General features: G+C 44.8%; 1 protein-coding gene and 1 long non-coding RNA gene across 2 annotated transcripts in view; both read right to left on the reverse strand.

The window, feature by feature from the left end:
• The window catches only part of LOC116686806 (rabphilin-3A), a gene marked incomplete in the record, with an annotated part of 75,049 nt that overhangs the window by 5,971 nt on the left and 50,531 nt on the right, over positions 1–18,547 (reverse strand). The window contains 7 exon segments of the mRNA XM_032511856.1: positions 84–140; positions 1,142–1,268; positions 1,376–1,485; positions 2,434–2,508; positions 2,648–2,727; positions 5,884–6,069; positions 7,360–7,536. Coding sequence (XP_032367747.1) covers positions 84–140; positions 1,142–1,268; positions 1,376–1,485; positions 2,434–2,508; positions 2,648–2,727; positions 5,884–6,069; positions 7,360–7,536 — 812 coding nt within the window.
• Positions 9,266–18,547, reverse strand: part of LOC116686809 (uncharacterized) — a 9,648-nt gene continuing 366 nt past the window's right edge. Inside the window, exon 3 of the long non-coding RNA XR_004331367.1 lies at positions 9,266–9,310. This is a non-coding gene — a long non-coding RNA (uncharacterized LOC116686809). The remainder of the gene's footprint in view (positions 9,311–18,547) is intronic.

The following is an 18,547-nucleotide window of genomic DNA, read 5'->3' on the forward strand; positions in this document are numbered from 1 at the left end:
GGGGACAGGGAGTTCAGCAGGGTTCGTGACAAGATGGAGGAATCTGTCACGTTCAGACATGCTGGGAAAATAAAAAGCTGTGCCTCGTCTTCGTAGAGAGAGATGCCTCGGGCCCCGCCGGCGGTCGCCGTCTTCTTCGTCTGCGAGGGAGAAAAAGGACGAGAGGACAATGTAAGTCCAGTTGTGTCCAAATGTGGAGATACTTGTACTTTACTTGAGTCTTTTCTTTGATTTTAAATGATTAGCACAGTGCTTCTCAGGCTTTTTTTCAAACCCCCTTTGAACAGTTTTAACTAAGTTTTCTATTTTCAAGCCCTCCATGTGTTTTTATTTTTTAGCTCTTACCGGTTTTATCATGTAGTGCTGTGGGATTTGCGTAAATATAAAGTTCATTACAAATTAAATGTATTATGTCCCCCCTGGCCAGCGCTAATAAAAGTCAATGTCAGCGATAGATTTAATAAACAACAGCCTTGTACTTGGAAAACATTTAAAAGCAGTTGAAAAAAGAAAAAAGAAATACCTGGAAAAGAAGGAAGTAAAGCAGGAATTGGTTGAAAAAATAGTAATAAAAAACACTGTAGAAAGAAGGAAGGCGACATAAAACTCCAAAAAAGCAAAAAAGGGACCAAAACTTAAGTAAGTAAGGAATAAAGGCAAGAATAGGTATATAGCGGTCTAGACCTGCTCTATCTGTAAATTATAGAGAGGTCTAGACCTGCTCTATCTGTAAATTATAGAGTGGTCTAGACCTGCTCTATCTGTAAATTATAGAGCGGTCTAGACCTGCTCTATCTGTAAATTATAGAGCGGTCTAGACCTGCTCTATCTGTAAATTATAGAGCGGTCTAGACCTGCTCTACCTGTAAATTATAGAGCGGTCTAGACCTGCTCTATCTGTAAATTATAGAGCGGTCTAGACCTGCTCTATCTGTAAATTATAGAGCGGTCTAGACCTGCTCTATCTGTAAATTATAGAGCGGTCTAGACCTGCTCTATCTGTAAATTATAGAGTGGTCTAGACCTGCTCTATCTGTAAATTATAGAGTGGTCTAGACCTGCTCTACCTGTAAATTATAGAGTGGTCTAGACCTGCTCTACCTGTAAATTATAGAGCGGTCTGGACTGAGTTTTGACTCACAGGGACGACTCTCTCCAGACACACGTTGAAGTTCTTCTTCTGGTTCATCTTCAGCTTCTTCAGCGCCACTCGGGTTTCGCCGATGAACTCGTTGTGCCCAAACTTGTCTTCATCGCAGACAGACAGCCTGCAAATCAACAAGACATAAATCACACGCAGCTTCAGAGTCAAGGGAGGGCACATCAGGTGAACCCTGAGGGGTTGATAGGCGCTGTCTGGGGGGGGGGTATCCACCTGAGGGTCTTACGCTGCATGTCATCGTCCGTCAGGCCGTGGTAGGTGAGCGTCTCGTTCCACGTCGGGTTGCGGGTGTTTCTCAAGGTCTTTGTGCGCAGCTTGTTGGACTGTGAGAAGCAGGTTAGATCAGGACAAAGACATGGTTTATTCTCCAATACATCAGTTATTAAAGGTCCCACATCAGGCTCATTTTCAGGTTCTTACTTAATAATAATAATAATAATAATAATAATAATAATGTATACTCTATTAATCCCAAAAGGTGAAATTACAATTTACACTCTGTTGTTATTACACACAGGTCTGAACTACACACACATGCTCAACTCCTATATATGCTAATGGAGAGATGTCCGAGTGGAAGGGGGGGGGGTGCCCATGGAAAGGCGCCACAAGCAGTTGAGGGTTCGGTGCCTTGCTCATGTGCCTATATATACACATATATACATAGTACACATGGTACAGCATACATGTACATTACTTACTTACAGTACGTTCATAAGCATACATTTTGGGGGAGATGGAGGGATCTGTCCCCCTCAATATTTAGAAGAGGAAGACTCAAAAAATATGAAAGACAACCCAAGAATTGTGTCCCATTCAGGGGGCTCAAAACATGTATGTACAAATATGAGATGAGCCTAATATGGGCCCTTTAAGTCTCAACGTTGAAGAATGAGCCGTCATGTAGTGAATGATCTGGTGCTTCCTGTTGTTGTAGTTTTGTATTGTTTTTGTCTGTATTTGCTTGTTGAGTTCAGAGTTTTTGTGTTTTAATGAATGCATCTATTGTTCAGTTTGTGTTCATATGTGTTTCTATCTTCATTTACATGCAACCGCTCTACTTCTTGACATCATCTCCATGCGGGGGGTCATGATTTTGTCAATTCCCACCACAAGGTGTCAGGCTGGAGCTAGCAGACGGCCTGTCAGCGGTCTCAAATCACCACCCTTTCCTTTCTTTTCTTCTTTTTTTTTTACTTGGCCAGCTATTAGGGTACTAAATCTTTTAAAAGAAGTAAAAGCTGAATGTAGGACAGGTGCGTTTTTTTTACCTTACTCGCCCCAGGCAGCAGATGGAGTTTGATATAAGGATCTGCCAGTCCGTTTGAGTCCATGGGCTTCAGTCCCTGAGGAGAAATGGAGCACCGTGTCCATCACATCGGCATGAACGGCAAAGAGAAATTATGCCAAGGTGTCTTTCGGGAGTCTTAACATGCACCACTTGGTTGTAATTGTCCCGTATTGTTAGCCAACGGGGAGCGGTACCTTTGCTCTGAGGATGCTACAGTGCAGGCTGTTGCTCTCCTGTTCGTAGAGCAGACTGAACTCCAGAGAGCCCAGGGTGGCTGAAAGAGACCCAGACCAGTCGTTATGTTAGACCACAGAGACGCAGCACCCCCGCTCTTAAATAATTAAGAGTATAAAGACGGGGAAATATTCTCTAATGATGTAACAACATAGTTGGAGGCTGCGCAGTAACGCTCAGCCATCACCGGAAAAGAGCTTCTAAAAGACTTCACTGGTCTCGGTCCAGAGCAACGAGACCTGTTGGTCCATTTCTTTAACTGTCTATGGCACCACCCCAACCTGCCGTGGTAATGTTGGCTCAGTCTCAGAGAACCAGAGACCCCACGACCCAATCAGTCAGCAAAACACTGGCGACTAAAACTACTTCTGAGCGCACACACGTTCCACCAAAATGAATTCCTTCCCAAGGCTATTTAGCCGCGGCACCGTGGCTCCGTCCGGCGCTTAGCCCCGCCCCAAGACGATTGTGATTGGTTGAAAGAAATGCCACTAAACCAGAGCATGTTTTTCTCCCGTCCCACCTGTGGACTAGCCAGACCCCAGCGGTGGCTGAAAGAGACCCAGACCAGTCGCTATGTTTGACTACAGAGACGCAGCACCCCCGCTCTTAAATACGTAAGAGTATAAAACACTGGGAAATATTCTCCTGTAATGTAACAACATTTAAACTGGACCCTATTTTCCTAATCTATTGGTCCAGTATTGAGCGAGAACTCTGTAACCGGCAGCTGTGAAATGTTACCCTACAGGACAGATGATCAGCATCAGTCAGCGTCCACTAGAAGTTGTGTGTGACAACATTATGAAAGGATCCCTACAGAGATAGACCTTTTAGTTAAAGAGTAAGATCCCTTTAGTTTAACATGAAACAGAAATCACCATCACCAAACCCACCAGACTCCATGTAAATAATCAGTGATTTTATCATCGTAAAACACATTTATGCAAAGTGGACAGAAACTAAATAAAACTACAAAAAGTTATCTTGGTTCATCTTTCGCTAAAAGTATTATTAACATGGAGTCTTGTGGAGATATGTTGCTCTCTACATGCTAAAAGTAGTGATTATTTACATGGAGTCTGGTGGAGATATGCTGCTCTATACACGCTAAAAGTAGTGATTATTTACATGGAGTCTGGTGGAGATATGCTGCTCTCTACATGCTAAAAGTAGTGATTATTTACATGGAGTCTGGTGGAGATATGTTGCTCTCTACATGCTAAAAGTAGTGATTATTTACATGGAGTCTGGTGGAGATATGCTGCTCTATACACGCTAAAAGTAGTGATTATTTACATGGAGTCTGGTGGAGATATGCTGCTCTATACACGCTAAAAGTAGTGATTATTTACATGGAGTCTGGTGGAGATATGCTGCTCTATACACGCTAAAAGTAGTGATTATTTACATGGAGCCTGGTGGAGATATGCTGCTCTATACACGCTAAAAGTAGGGATTATTTACGTGAAGTTTAGACTGCATTTTTTTAAAGTGTTTTTTCCCACGTTTTTGAAGCTTTTTCCGACATTTTTGATTCCTTTTTCTACATTATTTTATTAATTTATTTTCAAAATGCTATAAAATTGAATAGAACACCCACATTCAATGCAAGTAGAGAACTGATCACTTATTTTACTTGTGAAGAGCGTCGTATAGAACCATCCATGTCATGGGTTTTTGACAATTCGATTGAAGGAAACCACAAATTTCTGATATGGAAACTTTTTGAAAAGGGGTCAAATTAGACCCGAGGACACCAGGAGGGTTAATGATGATAACGGTGCCGTGGTATTTGTGTTCGGCGCCTGCGGCGTCACACGGCCTTCATTCTCTCATTGGGGGATTGGGTATTAATTTGTTTTATTGAGGTCCAGTAAGATAGAGCTATCTGTGCAACTAATATGAGATCCAACGAGGCTAACAGGGTTTCCCCTCGTGTTTGAGCCAATCCCCTGTGTGTCTGTTGTGTAATGGGAAATTACATTCAAGCATGATTTCATGTATCCTTCTATAATAAGCATGTATTATTATTATCCTTCATGTAATCATTCACAATGCTTTTTAGGTTGTATGAATTTTAAATCCCTTCCCTGTGTGTCCTCCCTGAAGGAGAGACTGTTAGTTTTTCCTCCAGGGAGAATACAATGGAGTCTGAAGGAGACATTTGTTCAATGTTAGGTTAATCAAAGCAGGTCCAGGGTCAAGAAGAGGCTCCAACTCGTCTGTAAGATTAGACGTGTTTTGCAAAACATGTCATTGTCTTCTCTGGGGGAAACAGGATATAAGACGGGGATGCTACTGTTTTAATTTTGCAAGACAATGTCACACTGTTACTGCTCTTTCTGAGTTAAGAAAACTGTCTTCACATATATATTTGGTGGGTTTGGTGGAAAATAGGGGGAAAAATACCCAAATTACCCTTTAACAACACAGTATGCTGAAACGTAACGTTAACTGTCAGTCAGCATCCACTAAAGGTTGTGTTGACAGACTCAGATTATTATTAGTTAAAGAGTAAGATCCTTTTAGTTTAACATGAAACAGAAATCACCATCACCAAACCCACCAGACTCCATGTAAATAATCACTACTATTGTCATTGTAAAACACACTTCATCCAAAGTGGACAGAAACTAAATAAAAACTACCAAAAGCCGTCTTGGTTCATCTTTCCACTGTTCCAACAATCACCACTCTGGTCTGGTTGGAATAAACTCTTAATTCACCCATTTACATGTAGAGATATGCTGCTCTATACACCCTAAAAGTAGTGATTATTTACATGGAGTCTGGTGTAGATATGCTGCTCTATACACGCTAAAAGTAGTGATTATTTACATGGAGTCTGGTGTAGATATGCTGCTCTATACACGCTAAAAGTAGTGATTATTTACATGGAGTCTGGTGGAGATATGCTGCTCTATACACGCTAAAAGTAGTGATTATTTACATGGAGTCTGGTGGAGATATGCTGCTCTATACACGCTAAAAGTAGTGATTATTTACATGGAGGCTGGTGGGTTTGGTGATTTCGGGATGTTTCATTGTTTCACTGTCTTGCTTTATACTGGACCAATATCAAATCAATATCAAATCACTAAGACACAAAAACATAAGAAAACAGGGTAATTAACCCTTTAATCTACACACATCATCCACCTCACTCTCTGGAAGAGCGAGCAGATGTACTCACTGGCTTCATCGGAGTCATAGTCGTTGGCCTCCTCCTCCTCCTCAGCTGGGGGAGGTGGCTGCCGGGCAGGGGGGGGGGCGCTGTAGGCAGCGGGCTGTTTCCTGTCCTCTCTGGCTGCAGGGGGCGCTCTCTGCTCCGGAGGAACTGCACCAGAGGAGTACCCCGCTCCATCTCCTGCCACTGGGCCTGCAAGCACATCCACTCATCTGAGACTGCACAACATCATCAATAAAGAGTATAGATTCAATCAATTAAATTAAAATAAAGCATAAATAACACCACAATATAACAAAAGGAAACCATTCATTCCTGAGAGTCTCATTGGCTCCTTACGGCTTCATTAACATCGCCATGTTTTGGTTTAAAAATTAATATCTTTTGCTGTGTTTCCCCCTCTCATTCCGCCTGCTCCGTAGTTTTGCCCTCTCATTCCTCTCATTCCCCATGCTCTGGCATGTTCCTCTCTCATTCCCCCTGCTGTGGCGTTTCCCCCTCTCATTCCCCCTGCTCTCTCCTTTCCCCCTCTCATTCCTGCTGCTCTTGCATTCCCCCCTCTCATTCCATCTTCTCTGACAATTGCCCCTCTCATTCCTCCTGCTCTGGCATTTCCCCCCTCATCATGTTTCCACCCCCTCTCATTCCCCATGCCTCTGCCTTTCCCCTCTCATTCCCCTCGCTCTCTGCATTCCCCCTCTCATTCCATCTTCTCTGACGATTCCCTCTCATTCCTCTCTGCTGGCATTTCCCCTCTCATTCCCGCTGCTCTTGCATTCCCCCTCTTCATTCCATCTTCTCTGACGATTCCCCCTCTCATTCCTCCTGCTCTGGCATTTCCCCCTCTCATTCCTGCTTCGCCTTTTCCCCCCTCATCCGCATGTTTCCCCCAGCAGTTCCGCCCTGCTCTGGCCTTATCCCACCTCATCATTCCTCCCCCTGCTCTTGCATTCCCCCCTCTCATTCCATCTTCTCTGACGATTCCCCCTCTCATTCCCCCTGCTCTGGCGTTTCCGTGACCCGTTTTGGTTATGAATCCGCGGGGTTGTGTTTCCGTCTCAGCGGCCAACATTTGGCTGACTGATTGTGTCATGGCGTCTCATTTTCTGAGACTAAGCTACTAACATTACCATGGCAACTACATGAGGAGGCAGGTTTGGGGGGTGCATGGGTTGACGTCCCGTTCTTGTCCCGCGTGTCTTAAACCTGCATCTTTTAACCCCACCCACCCTTACTCTAACCCTAAGTGGTGTTACCGTGCATCTCATAAAGTGCACCAAAGGGTGCTAACCCAGCATTAGCCTTTTGTTATTTAGATCATTTTAATGGCTGTTTTTATTTTAACCCTTGTGTTGTCTTCCCGCCGACCCAAACCCCAAAACCCCTAAACCCCCAAACCGCCAAACCCCCAAACCCGAAGACAGGAGGGTTAAAAGCAGGTTATATTTGCTGCTCCTAAGGACCCAGAGTCTCAGTATCTACCCTGCTGGGCGGCGCCGGCCGGCGGAGGTCTGGAGCTCTGGACGGGCACCACCTTCTTCATCACCACCGGGCTGCCCGGCCCCCCCTCTTCAGGGCCCGCCCCGCCCGTCGCCATGCGTGCAACCGATGGTTTAGGGGCCACAGGCGGGTAACCAGCACGGCCCTGCGGCTCAGCTCCTAAAAGAAGTAGAAGAAGAAGAATGAACAACACAACGACCATCAGTCATCTTGAAAAAAGTCACATAAGCTAAAAAAAACTGCATACTTCCCCTTTAAGAAAAATCTCTTTTATCCGCGATGACATGGAGAAGTACTACATTACCCATAATCCTAAGCATACAGCAATGTGTCTGATTGTTGGAGCTCACTGTTAGCATGGAAATGATTCCAGCACCCTGCTGCCTCTGAGGTCTGCGATGGTTTCTGCACAGAATCTCTTACTTTTGCCTTTTTTTTAGGCTGTTTTTAAAATGTCATTTGGCGCCAAATCAAATGTTTTATGGTCACGATTCATTTCGTAGCTGCTTCCGAACTTAAAACTCTTCATTTAAGGATTTAATGAAGCGTCAGCGGAGACACTAAAAAGGGAAAATGACTTCCGGAGGCGGTCACTGTTGAGCTCTTTTTTGGCCTCACTCGGGTTCAGTGGGAGGAAGAGGAGACGTGTCGTCCATTTTTATTTTTTACAGGGGAGACACGCATAATAATCCCACTCCTGCTGCAGCGGACGCTGTGATGCTCCCTCGTCTCTCTCTGGATACTTCTGATGTTGCAGCTTTTTCGGTGCAAAGACACTGACCTACATACGAGGAGCTGCAGCTGTACGAGCTAATGTACACCAGCTGGCAAACAATGGGCTCCAGCTACCGTGATGGGTCGGTCTGATACACAGTTTTAAATGGTTGAGTCAAAGTAATAAAAATTTAAGAGTAAAATTAATTTACTTGGACGCCCGGATAGCTCAGTTTGGAGAGCGTGCGCCCAATCACGCCCATTATTATTATTATTATTATTATTATTAATTTACCTTTTTTAATTAATATTTTTATTTGTATATTTTTATTTAATTTTATTTGGGTTTTTTTACAAGTTTTTTAATTTATTATTTAGTTTTTTTTATTTTATTTTATTTATTTTTTTATTTATTTATTTATTTATTTTTTTAATTTATTTATTTATTTTATTAATTTTTATTTTTATTTTTTTTTATTGTGGTAGCTCGGTCAGCAGGGAGTTGGGCTGGGAACCGGAGGGTCGCCGGTTCAAGTCCCCATACCGACCAAAGTATGGTGGTGGACTGGTAGCTGGAGAGGTGTCTGAGCACTGCCAAGGTGCTCTTGAGCAAGGCACCAAACCCATCACACATTATTATTATTATGTCTTCAGCTGTCCTATCAAAATAAAAGCCCAAAATGCCCAAACTATCTAATCCTCAGGGTTTGTGCTCCTCATTGTTGACGGTCAGTTTTGTTGTGTAACATTGACTCAGGTGATCAATCTAAAAGAGTGAAATGATAAAATGTGAGCCGAGCCATGCCATGCCATGCCACGCCACAGCATGCAGCTTCCTTCCGCACCGACAGCTTAATTGAGCTCTTCAACCCCCTCCTTGCCAACAGTGGGTGGTGCTGCCAAATTTGGGAAGCAGATAAAAGGTTTGCAAAGAGCAACGGGAGGCGGGTTGAGAGCAGATGATCTAATGAGACTGACTTTTATCTGCAACATTTTTGGGCCGAGACCGTTGAATGACTCATCAATTCATGGTTTAACAGCCAGGGCAGAAAGCTAAGAATTGGACAAAAGTCAATCAGAATCACACAAAGTAAAAAAAAGTAAAAAAAAGTAGGATTCTAGTCAGAAGAACAACGAATAGACCTACAACCAATCAGAGAATTGGATAGAACTACAACCAATCAGAGCAACGGATAGACCTACAACCAGTCAGAGCAACCTGCAACCAATCAGAGCAACGGATAAACCTATAACCAATAGCAGAAGGTGAGCCACAGGTCAGATTTCGGGCAGTTCCGAATGGACCTTCCATGATGCAGAGTAGTTTTTGCATTAATTTTACATATTTCCATACACCTGCCGTTAAAAGCCCGTGATAAAAAATTCATCTCCAGCTGCTGCTCATGCTGAGCGTTCGCTTCCTCCAGCCAAGAAGGACACCCACGCCTGTCTTTTAGAAGGGGTTAAACACTGCGTCGTCTTCCCGTCAAAACGTGAAATCAACACTTGTGCGGGGCTTTAAATTGATGTTTTTTAACCTTCTCCTTACGTTTTTGTCCATTTTCAACACTTTTGACGCTTTTTTTCAACGATGTTTTTCACTTTTTTTTTTGATGAGTTTTCAACACTTGTAAGACTGGCGTTAATAACTTTAGTTTTACACTTATTTTTGGACAATTTATGGTCAGAGGAATGTATAGAATTATCCCTAATGTTGGAAGTTAGAAAAGCAGAAATTAGGAATTATTGAGACCTAAAAGTAAAGGAATGGGATGTCTGATGATAATCACAGACTGGAATATGTCAACTTTTTACTCAACACTTTTCAACAAAACTTCACTTGTTTTACAATGCTATAAAATAGAATAAGACCACAAAATTTAATGAAAGTAGGGATTTGTCTTGGCAAGAGGGTGGAATCATCGGTTATTTGGGGAATTAAAAAAGAAACATTGAATAGGACAAACATGAGGACAACAGTTTGACAGACAACATGGAAGGAAACTAACATGCAGGAGCAACATGAGGACAACATGAGACAACATGAGACAAACATGAAGGAAACATGAGGAGCAACATTGAGGACAACTGAGGATCAAAGAGGACAACTTTATGGGGACAACGAAGACAACATGGAAGAAATGAGGACAACATGAGGGCAACATGAGGACAACATGAGGACAAAATGGGAAAAGAAACAACAGAAGGACAATAGGGAAAACATGAGGAAACACATGAGGGCAACGAGTGCAAATGAGGCACATCGGCAAGGGGCCAACATGGAGGACAACATGAGGCAACATGAGGACACAACTGAGAAACATGAGTGGCAACATGAGGACAAACCTGAGGGCAAAACATGAAACAACTGAGGATACATGAGGGAAAACATGGGACAACATGAGGGCACATGAGGGCAACATGAGGACAAAATGAAGGCCACCAGAGGGACATGAAGACACATGAGGCAACTGAGGGAACATGAAGACAACATGTGCTGAGAAGACAACAGGGTGGTCTTGACGTCTTCACGAGAACAAATAATGCATATTTTCCTAACCGGGCTGCATCAGAATAAACAGGAAACCAGTTGTTTTTGTAATTTTTATAACTCGGGGCACCGTCAGGGGACACATCAGAGCTGAGGAAGATTGCCGTAGTCGTAGTAAAGCAGCAAGAAAGCGACCAGCTGGACGGGGGGACCGGACCCTCCTCATCCTCCCTCTCTTTCACTTCTCCTTCTCCGTGCGTGTTTTACTGCTGTGAGAAGCGAGGACAAGGGGAGGATGATTTTCCTGTCAGGCAGATCTATGCAGACCGTCCTGCACCCATAGTCTATGGGTTAGAGGTCTTGTTGATCATTTCCTGGGCTCGCTGGTCTCTAAGACTCATGTTACCCCCCCCCTCAGGACGTAGGCTAGGCTCGACGGGATTACTATGACTACTGCGTACCCCCCCTCAGGACGTCCGCTAGGCTGTTCAGATTTATAGTTGCTTGTTTGTAATATTAAAGCACCCCTATATAGGGCGGCCAATGTCATTTGAAAAATAGGGGGGCACGTAAACCCTGCAGCCTCGACAGTACCCCTAGGGTGACTATTGTAACACCTGCAGTCCTCCGAAGTACCCCTAGGAGTTAAGGAGTACGTTAAAACTGCGTCATCCGAAGTACCCCTAGGGCGCATGTACCCCCTGCAGTCCTAAAAAGTACCCTAGGAGAGGCACCATACCCCTGCAGTCCTCAAAAGTACCCCTAGGGGGACATGTACCCCTTCAGTCCTCAAAAGTACCCTATAGAGGGCACATACCCCCTGCAGTCCTAAAGTACCCCTAAGAGGCACCATACCCCCTGCCGTCATCAAAAGACCCCTGCCCGGGGACATGTACCCCCTGAAGTCCCACAAGTACCATAGGGGGGGCCACCTACCCCTGCAGTCCTCAAAAAGTACCCCCGAGGGAGACATGTCCACCCCGCAGTCCTCAAAAGTACCCCTAGGGGGGCACCATACCTCCTGACGTACTCAAAAGTTACACCTAGGGAAATGTGACCCCTGCCGTCTCCAACGTACCCCTATAGGGGAACACGTACCCAATTTGAGAAACACTGATACACACTCTATACTTAACAAGTGTTTGAAGGTGCAAGTAGGCGGTGTGAGACACACAGCCAGTATCTTAGCTTATCAGTACAAAACTATCCTCCTACTGTAGCCGGCAGATATATATATATATTATATATATATATATAGATAGATATATATATAATATCTATATTAATACTATAGATATATAACCATCTGGGTGTGTCTTGATGGTGTGGACTCACCAAACTGGAAGAGAATTACACCTAATTCGGTTCATTCACTTCTGTTCATTAATACTATCCTGCTCTGTTGGAGAAATGAAGCTAGAGGGGCCTGGCTGGGAATCTTCCCCTTATGAGGGCATAAGTGGTGTCCTGGGATACCTTCTGTCAACTTGATTTGAACGTCATGTCTCCGTCTGTGGGTCCTGCTGCAGACGTGAGGATGACGGACACGGTGATGAGCAGCAGCGCGGGACCGCTGGCATCCAACGACGGCAGAGGATCGGGAGCGCTGGGTAAGCCTGAGGGGCGCGCGGGGTAAGCATGACGGGGAGAGCTGGGTAAGCATGACGGGGCACGCTGGGTAAGGCATTGCCGTGGTAAGCATGACGCTGCGGTAAGCATGACGGGGCGCGTGGGTTACATGATTGCGGGTTAGAATGCTGCTGGGTAAGCATGAAGATGGGTAAAACATGATGCTGGGTTAGCATGATGCTGGGTAACATGACGCTGGGTAAAACATTACACTGGGTAAGCATGACTGGGCGCGGGGGTTAGCATGGAATCTGGGAAGAATGAGTTGGGTAAGCATGACTGGGCGCGCGGGTTTAGCAATGACGGCTGGGTTGCATGAGCTGGGTTGATGCTGGGTAAGCAGGACGCTGGTAAGCTGACGCTGGTAGCATGAAGATGGGTTGCATGACGCGGGTTAGCTGACGTGGGTTAGCATGACGCTGGTTAGACATGGACGCTGGGTAAGCATGACGCGGGTAGCATGACGGGCAGCAGAACATTTGTTAAAGGTGCCCTGCCACACAACAAATTTTTACTCTGGGAGGTCAGGTGTGTTGGGTGTGTGTGTTGTGTCTGTGTGTGTGTGTGTGTGTGTGTGTGTGTGTGTGGACCAGAACCGTCACTGTGCTCTGCTTTGGTTACTCTGCCTCAGGTGGCTTGGATCTGCAACACAGCGATAAAGAGCAGAAGTAGACAAACCAGCTATTACGCTAACGAAATAACACAATGCCGATCTCCCCCCCACCCCCCCCCCCCCCGGTATGGTGAAGGAGTATCTGCATGATGGGGGGGGGACTTTGTCAAGATGTATAGTAGCTAATTTATGAAATAACTGGTCTTTATAAGCAGTTGTAAGGTGTTCCAGTGGAGCAATGTGTGATAGCTGGTTTGGCTGACAGGGGGAATGGACCATGCAGCCGGGGTACAGGCCTGGTCCTGGTCCGGACTGACAGTGAAGGAAAGAACTCATAAACAGCGTGATCGCTCGGGCCGAGAAGCTGGAGGCCTGGAGCGGAGAGAATCGGGTGGAGGTCGTAAAAAACATGCGCGTGTTTCTTTTTTTATGTTTTTTATGTTCTATAAAACCAACTCTGAGAACTTTTTTTAGCCTCGGAACTCAGGGACTGAGGGAAGAAACAATCGTTAAAAATGATTCAGTATTTTTAGCGAGAATGCTGTAACTGTGGCATGGAGGACAGCTATACACACCACACACACACACACACCACACACACACACACACCACAAACACACAACACACACACAAAAACACACTGATTCAGTGATTGGCTGTTAATCTAATCTGTCACATTAGGTTTGTTGTGTTGCAGAAATAAAGAATAAATTTCAAAAGGAAATGAGGTCCTTAGTATTAATAATTTAGTGGGCCAATGGGCTGATGAAAGCATCAAAACTTATTCCTAAAATACATATACTTTATGAATTTTGGACATACTGATATTGACTTTATGAATGTACCATACAGGAACAGATGTTCGGCAGCGTCCACTAAACTGTGTTTTTTGCCGCGACAGATTCAGATATTATTCTACGTGCTGACAACATATGAAGGAGTAGATCCTTCTAGTTTAACAATGAAAAACAGCCCCGAATCACCATCACCAAACCCACAGACTCCATGTAAAAAGCATAATTTTGTAGGTGTATAGAGCAAGCATATATCCACAGCCTCCATGTAAATAAATCACTACTTTAGCGTGTATAGAGCCAGCAATTCTCCACCAGCCCATGTAAAATAATCCACTACTTTTAGCATGTATGAGCCAGAAATTCTCCACCAGACTCCATGTAAATATATCTCACATTAACAACACACACACACACACACACCAACACACCCACACACAACAAACAAGGTGAACATAAATAAGTACAGAGTGAATATGAGTTGCAGCAAGGAATTAATAACACTTTGCACAAGTAAAAAGTACACAACAAGTGATCTGAATAAGGGTTTATTCAACCAAACCAGGTGGTGATTGTTGGAACAGTGTTGCCATTAGGGGGGTACTTAGGACTCAAAAAACCAGGGGAAAGAGGGTACCCTCCCCCCACCCCCCTTTAATAAGATATCCCCCTGTGATGATGCAGGCGCTTGATAAACCGGCTGCGAGACATGAAGAAGACAGTGTGTGTGGCGACGGAAAGTCGCGCTGCGTTGCGTGCGGGGAGCAGCTGGGCTCCCCCGGGTCAGCTCCGTTGGTGTGTGAGGGACTGCAAAAAAGGTGGTGTCATGAGGTGCGGGGGCATCGGAAATGATTTCCCAAACTCATTCTGAATAGTGATGGTGTGGTGAGCATCACCCCGGCGATATCATAACGGATATTTCGCACGATCCGATGCTTGTGTGGTTTTCAACATATTATAGTTTTCTGCGGAATATATGCAATTCATAACCCGTTTTACAACTTCTGATTTGTCCAATTTACAAATGACGGCCCAAAAAGGAAACTTATTCAACATCTGTTTCATCTAAAAAGAAACATTTCTCATTTGTTCATTCAGTTCAAACGTGATCGCGCAGAACGGGACAACACTGACCAACACATTTATAATATATAGTATACAATGACAGAGCCATACTTTGGCGTCTGGGTATCAATGCAGTATTGATATATACTAATACGTGGGAGGGATGGATGGATGGAGGGAGGATGGATGATGGATGGATGGAGGATGGATAGATGGATGGATGGATTATGAGGCATAGATAGATAGTAGATGGATAGTAGATCGATAGATAGATTGATAGAGAGATAGATAGATAGATAGATAGATAGATAGATAGATAGTAGTGTTCCAACCAAATGGGATAATTAAATTATAGTGGTCAGCAGCAAGAATCATCACCCAGCACAGATATAAATAAAAGAAATACAGGATACAATATACAAACATTCATATATATGAAAAAGTAAATAAGATAAAATGAGGACTAATATTTGAATATACAAAGAGTGCAACTGCTTAACCAGTAATGATAAATATGTAAGTAGACTGTTGAGCAGGTTGCATAGTGCAGCATTTAGCATAGTATAATATAAAGTATGTCGGATTGTGGGGTCTCAGAGTCTAATCAGCACCAGTGAGGGACGCTTGACCAAGGTTTTCTTCGCGGTGGTAGGAATGCTTGTTGTATCTAATGCTAAAGAGCATCTGTACGAGTGTTCTTTCTCCTGTGGTGTAGAACTGTGCACCAAGTGGGAACCCAGGCAGCAGCCGCCCGCGCTGTCTGGCTCTGCAAGATCTGCAGGAGCAAGCGAAGAGGGGAGGGTTTCACCGCAGCAGGCAACACACACAACACACTCAAACCCCTGTCAGGGACGCCTGGTGTGGACGTGTCTGTGTACATGTTGTCCTCATGGTCTCATGTTGTCATGAAGTGCCCTCATGTTGCCCTCCATGTTGCCTGAAGGTGCCCTAGTTGTCCTCATGTTCCCTATGTTGCCCTGAAGGTGCCCTCTGTGTATCATGGGCCCTCATGTACCTCATGTTGTCCTCATTGTTGTCCTAAGGTTGCCCAATGGTGTCCTCATGTTGCCTCATGTTGCCCTGAAGTTGTTATCATGTTGCCTGAAGTGCCCTCATGTTGCCTCATGTTGCCATGAAGGTCCTCATGTTGCCTGAAAGTTGTCCTCATGTTGCCCTCAGTGTCCTCATGGGCCATGAAGTTGTCCTCATGTTGCCCTGAAGCTGCCCTAATGTTGTCCTCATTTTGCCATGAAGTTGCCCCTGAGTTGTCTCAGTTGCCCTCAATGTTGCATGAAGTTTCCTAAGTGCTGAAGCTGCCCTCCTGTTGTCCCATGTTGCCCTGAAGTGTCCTCATGTTGCCCTCCGGTGGTCCTCATGTTGCCCTGAAGTTGTTTCATGTGCCTGAAGTGCCCTCATGTTGTACTCATGTTGCCTGAAGTTGTCCTCATGTGCCTGAAGTTGTCTCATGTGCCCCTCATGTTGTCTCATGTTGCCTGAAGGTGGCCTTGTTGCACCTGAAGCTGCCCTCATGTGTCCTCAGGGTTGCCCTGAAGTTGTCCTCATGTTGTCCTCATGTTGTCCTCATGTTGCCCTGAGTTGCCCTCATGTTGTCCCTGAACACGTTGTCATCTGGGCCACGGTTGTCTCATGTTTGCCCTGAAGTTGTCCTCATTGATTGCCTGAAGCTGTTGAGAATCATGTTGTCTTCATGTTGCCCTGAAGTTCCTCATGGTTGGGCCCCTTGTTGCCCTGAAGGTGTCTTCATGTTGCCCTCATGTTGCCCTAAGTTGTCTAATGTCTGCCCTCATGTTGTATCATGTTGACCCCTGAAGTGTTCCATGTGCTCATGTTGCCGGAAGTGGTCAACCTGTTGCCTTCATGGGATCCTCATGTTGTCCTCATGTTGTCCTAAGGTTGCCCTAATGTTGTCTCATGTTGCCCTCATGTTGCCCTGAAGGTGTTCTCAGTTGCCCTGAAGCTGCCCTCATGTTGGCCTATGTTAATCGCATGTTGTCCTCATGTTGTCTAAGGTTGCATCATGTTGGTCCTCATGTGGCCAGCACCTGAGGACAACATGAGGGGTAAGGTGGCTGGACCGAATAGGATTACATTATTTATATTTACTTATTTGAAAAGAGCTATTTTTTGTTTTAGGTTGTTATTGTTTTATTGTATTACATAACTTTTTTTGTACCATTGGAGACAAATAAAGCACGAGAACTGAATTTGTGTCTGGAGCCCGGCCGAGTGTCCTCTTTTTCAGAAATTAAAATTTGGCCACCCTATATGTGGTGCTGCTTTAAGTATTGTATTGATAAAATCAAAAAAGTATAAATATGGTCCAGCCCAGTATATGTTGTCGTGTTCACAACCAGGTTTGCGAAGAGGTCCGGTGCCTGGTTCTTAAGGTTTCCCGAAGCAGTAGTTCCTGCCGTCGCCCATGCAGTTGTCTAAAGACGAGGCGGAGCCCAGGAGGCGGCGGCAGCGCCAAGGCCGCCGGGCGTCTGGGCCCCAGCAGGCTGCGACCCCCCCCCACACCCCCCAGGTACACTTCTACCAGGGTAACTGCCCCATGTGAGGAGGGAGAGGGAGGAGGGCAGCTTGAGTCGACATCCATGAAATAATAAAAGTTTCTCATTTACAAATAATTACAGAACATGGGAATCATTTCAAGAAAACGTTAGCTATCCGTGGTGATTGATGCTAACGTTAGCTCAAAACACCATTCAAACTGACAGCCTTTGTTGTGTTTGATGCTAACTTGCAGCTAAGCTGGCATCTTTTATATGCGACTTGTTGCAAAGGGACGCATGCGTGACTCAAATCTGCCTCGACTCACATCGGGCAGTGGACAAAACTCCCAGTTAAACAGTTTTGTCAAAGCTGAAAATGCAGCTGTATTTGACAGAGACACGTTGTAGGTTGCTCTAGTGCCGACTGCTGTTGTAAATTACATTAATTAAAAGTGTTTCAACGTCCCTAACGTAATATTATTGGCACAGTAAATTTAAAAACCCTGTGTGTAAAATAGCCGGGATGACAGAAAGCTGTTCGACCAATCAGATCGTCAGGGGCGGGGCTCTCATACAATGACGGACAGATGGCACAGAACCGTGATCAAATGTCTATCCGCTGCTGATTGGTTGTAGGTCTTTAGGTGCCTTGATTGGTTGGTAGTCTATAGGTGCTCTGAGTGGTGAGGTCTATAGGTTGCTCGGAGGTTGTAGGTTATAGAAAGTTGCTTGATTGGTGTAGGTCTATAGGTTGCTCCTGATTGTGAGGTCCTATAGGTGGCTATGAGGGTTGAGGTTGCTCGGACTGGGTGTAGGCTATAGTTTGCTCTGATTGTTTTGTAGGTCTCTGCGTGCTTGATTGGTTGTTGGTGCTCTGACTGGTTGTAGGTCTTAGGTTGCTCTGACTGGTTGTAGGTCTTAGGTTGCCCGATGGTTGTAGGTCTATAGGTTGCTCTGAATGTTGTAGGCTATAGGTGCTTGATTGGTATAGGTCATCCGTTGCTCTGCTGGTGTAGGTCTAGAGGTTGCTCTGATTGGTTGTAGGTCTATAGTTGCTTCTTGATTGGTGTAGGTTGCCCTCTGACTGGTTGTAGGTCTATAGGTTGCTATGATTGGTTGTAGGTCTATGCGTGCTCTGATGGTGTTGGTTGCATCTGACGGGTTGTAGGTCTATGGGGCTCTGACTGAGTTGTAGGTCTATAGGTTGCTACTGATGGTTGTAGTCTCTAGGTTGCTCGGACTGGTTGTGGTCTATAGGTTGCTCTGATTGGTTATAGGTTATCCGTGCTCTGATTGGTTGTAGGTGCTCTGAACTGGTTTTTTTTTTGGGTAGGTCTATAGGTTGACCAAG

This window comes from Etheostoma spectabile, unplaced genomic scaffold, assembly GCF_008692095.1.
Source record: "Etheostoma spectabile isolate EspeVRDwgs_2016 unplaced genomic scaffold, UIUC_Espe_1.0 scaffold498, whole genome shotgun sequence".
Taxonomy (NCBI): Eukaryota; Metazoa; Chordata; class Actinopteri; order Perciformes; family Percidae; genus Etheostoma; species Etheostoma spectabile.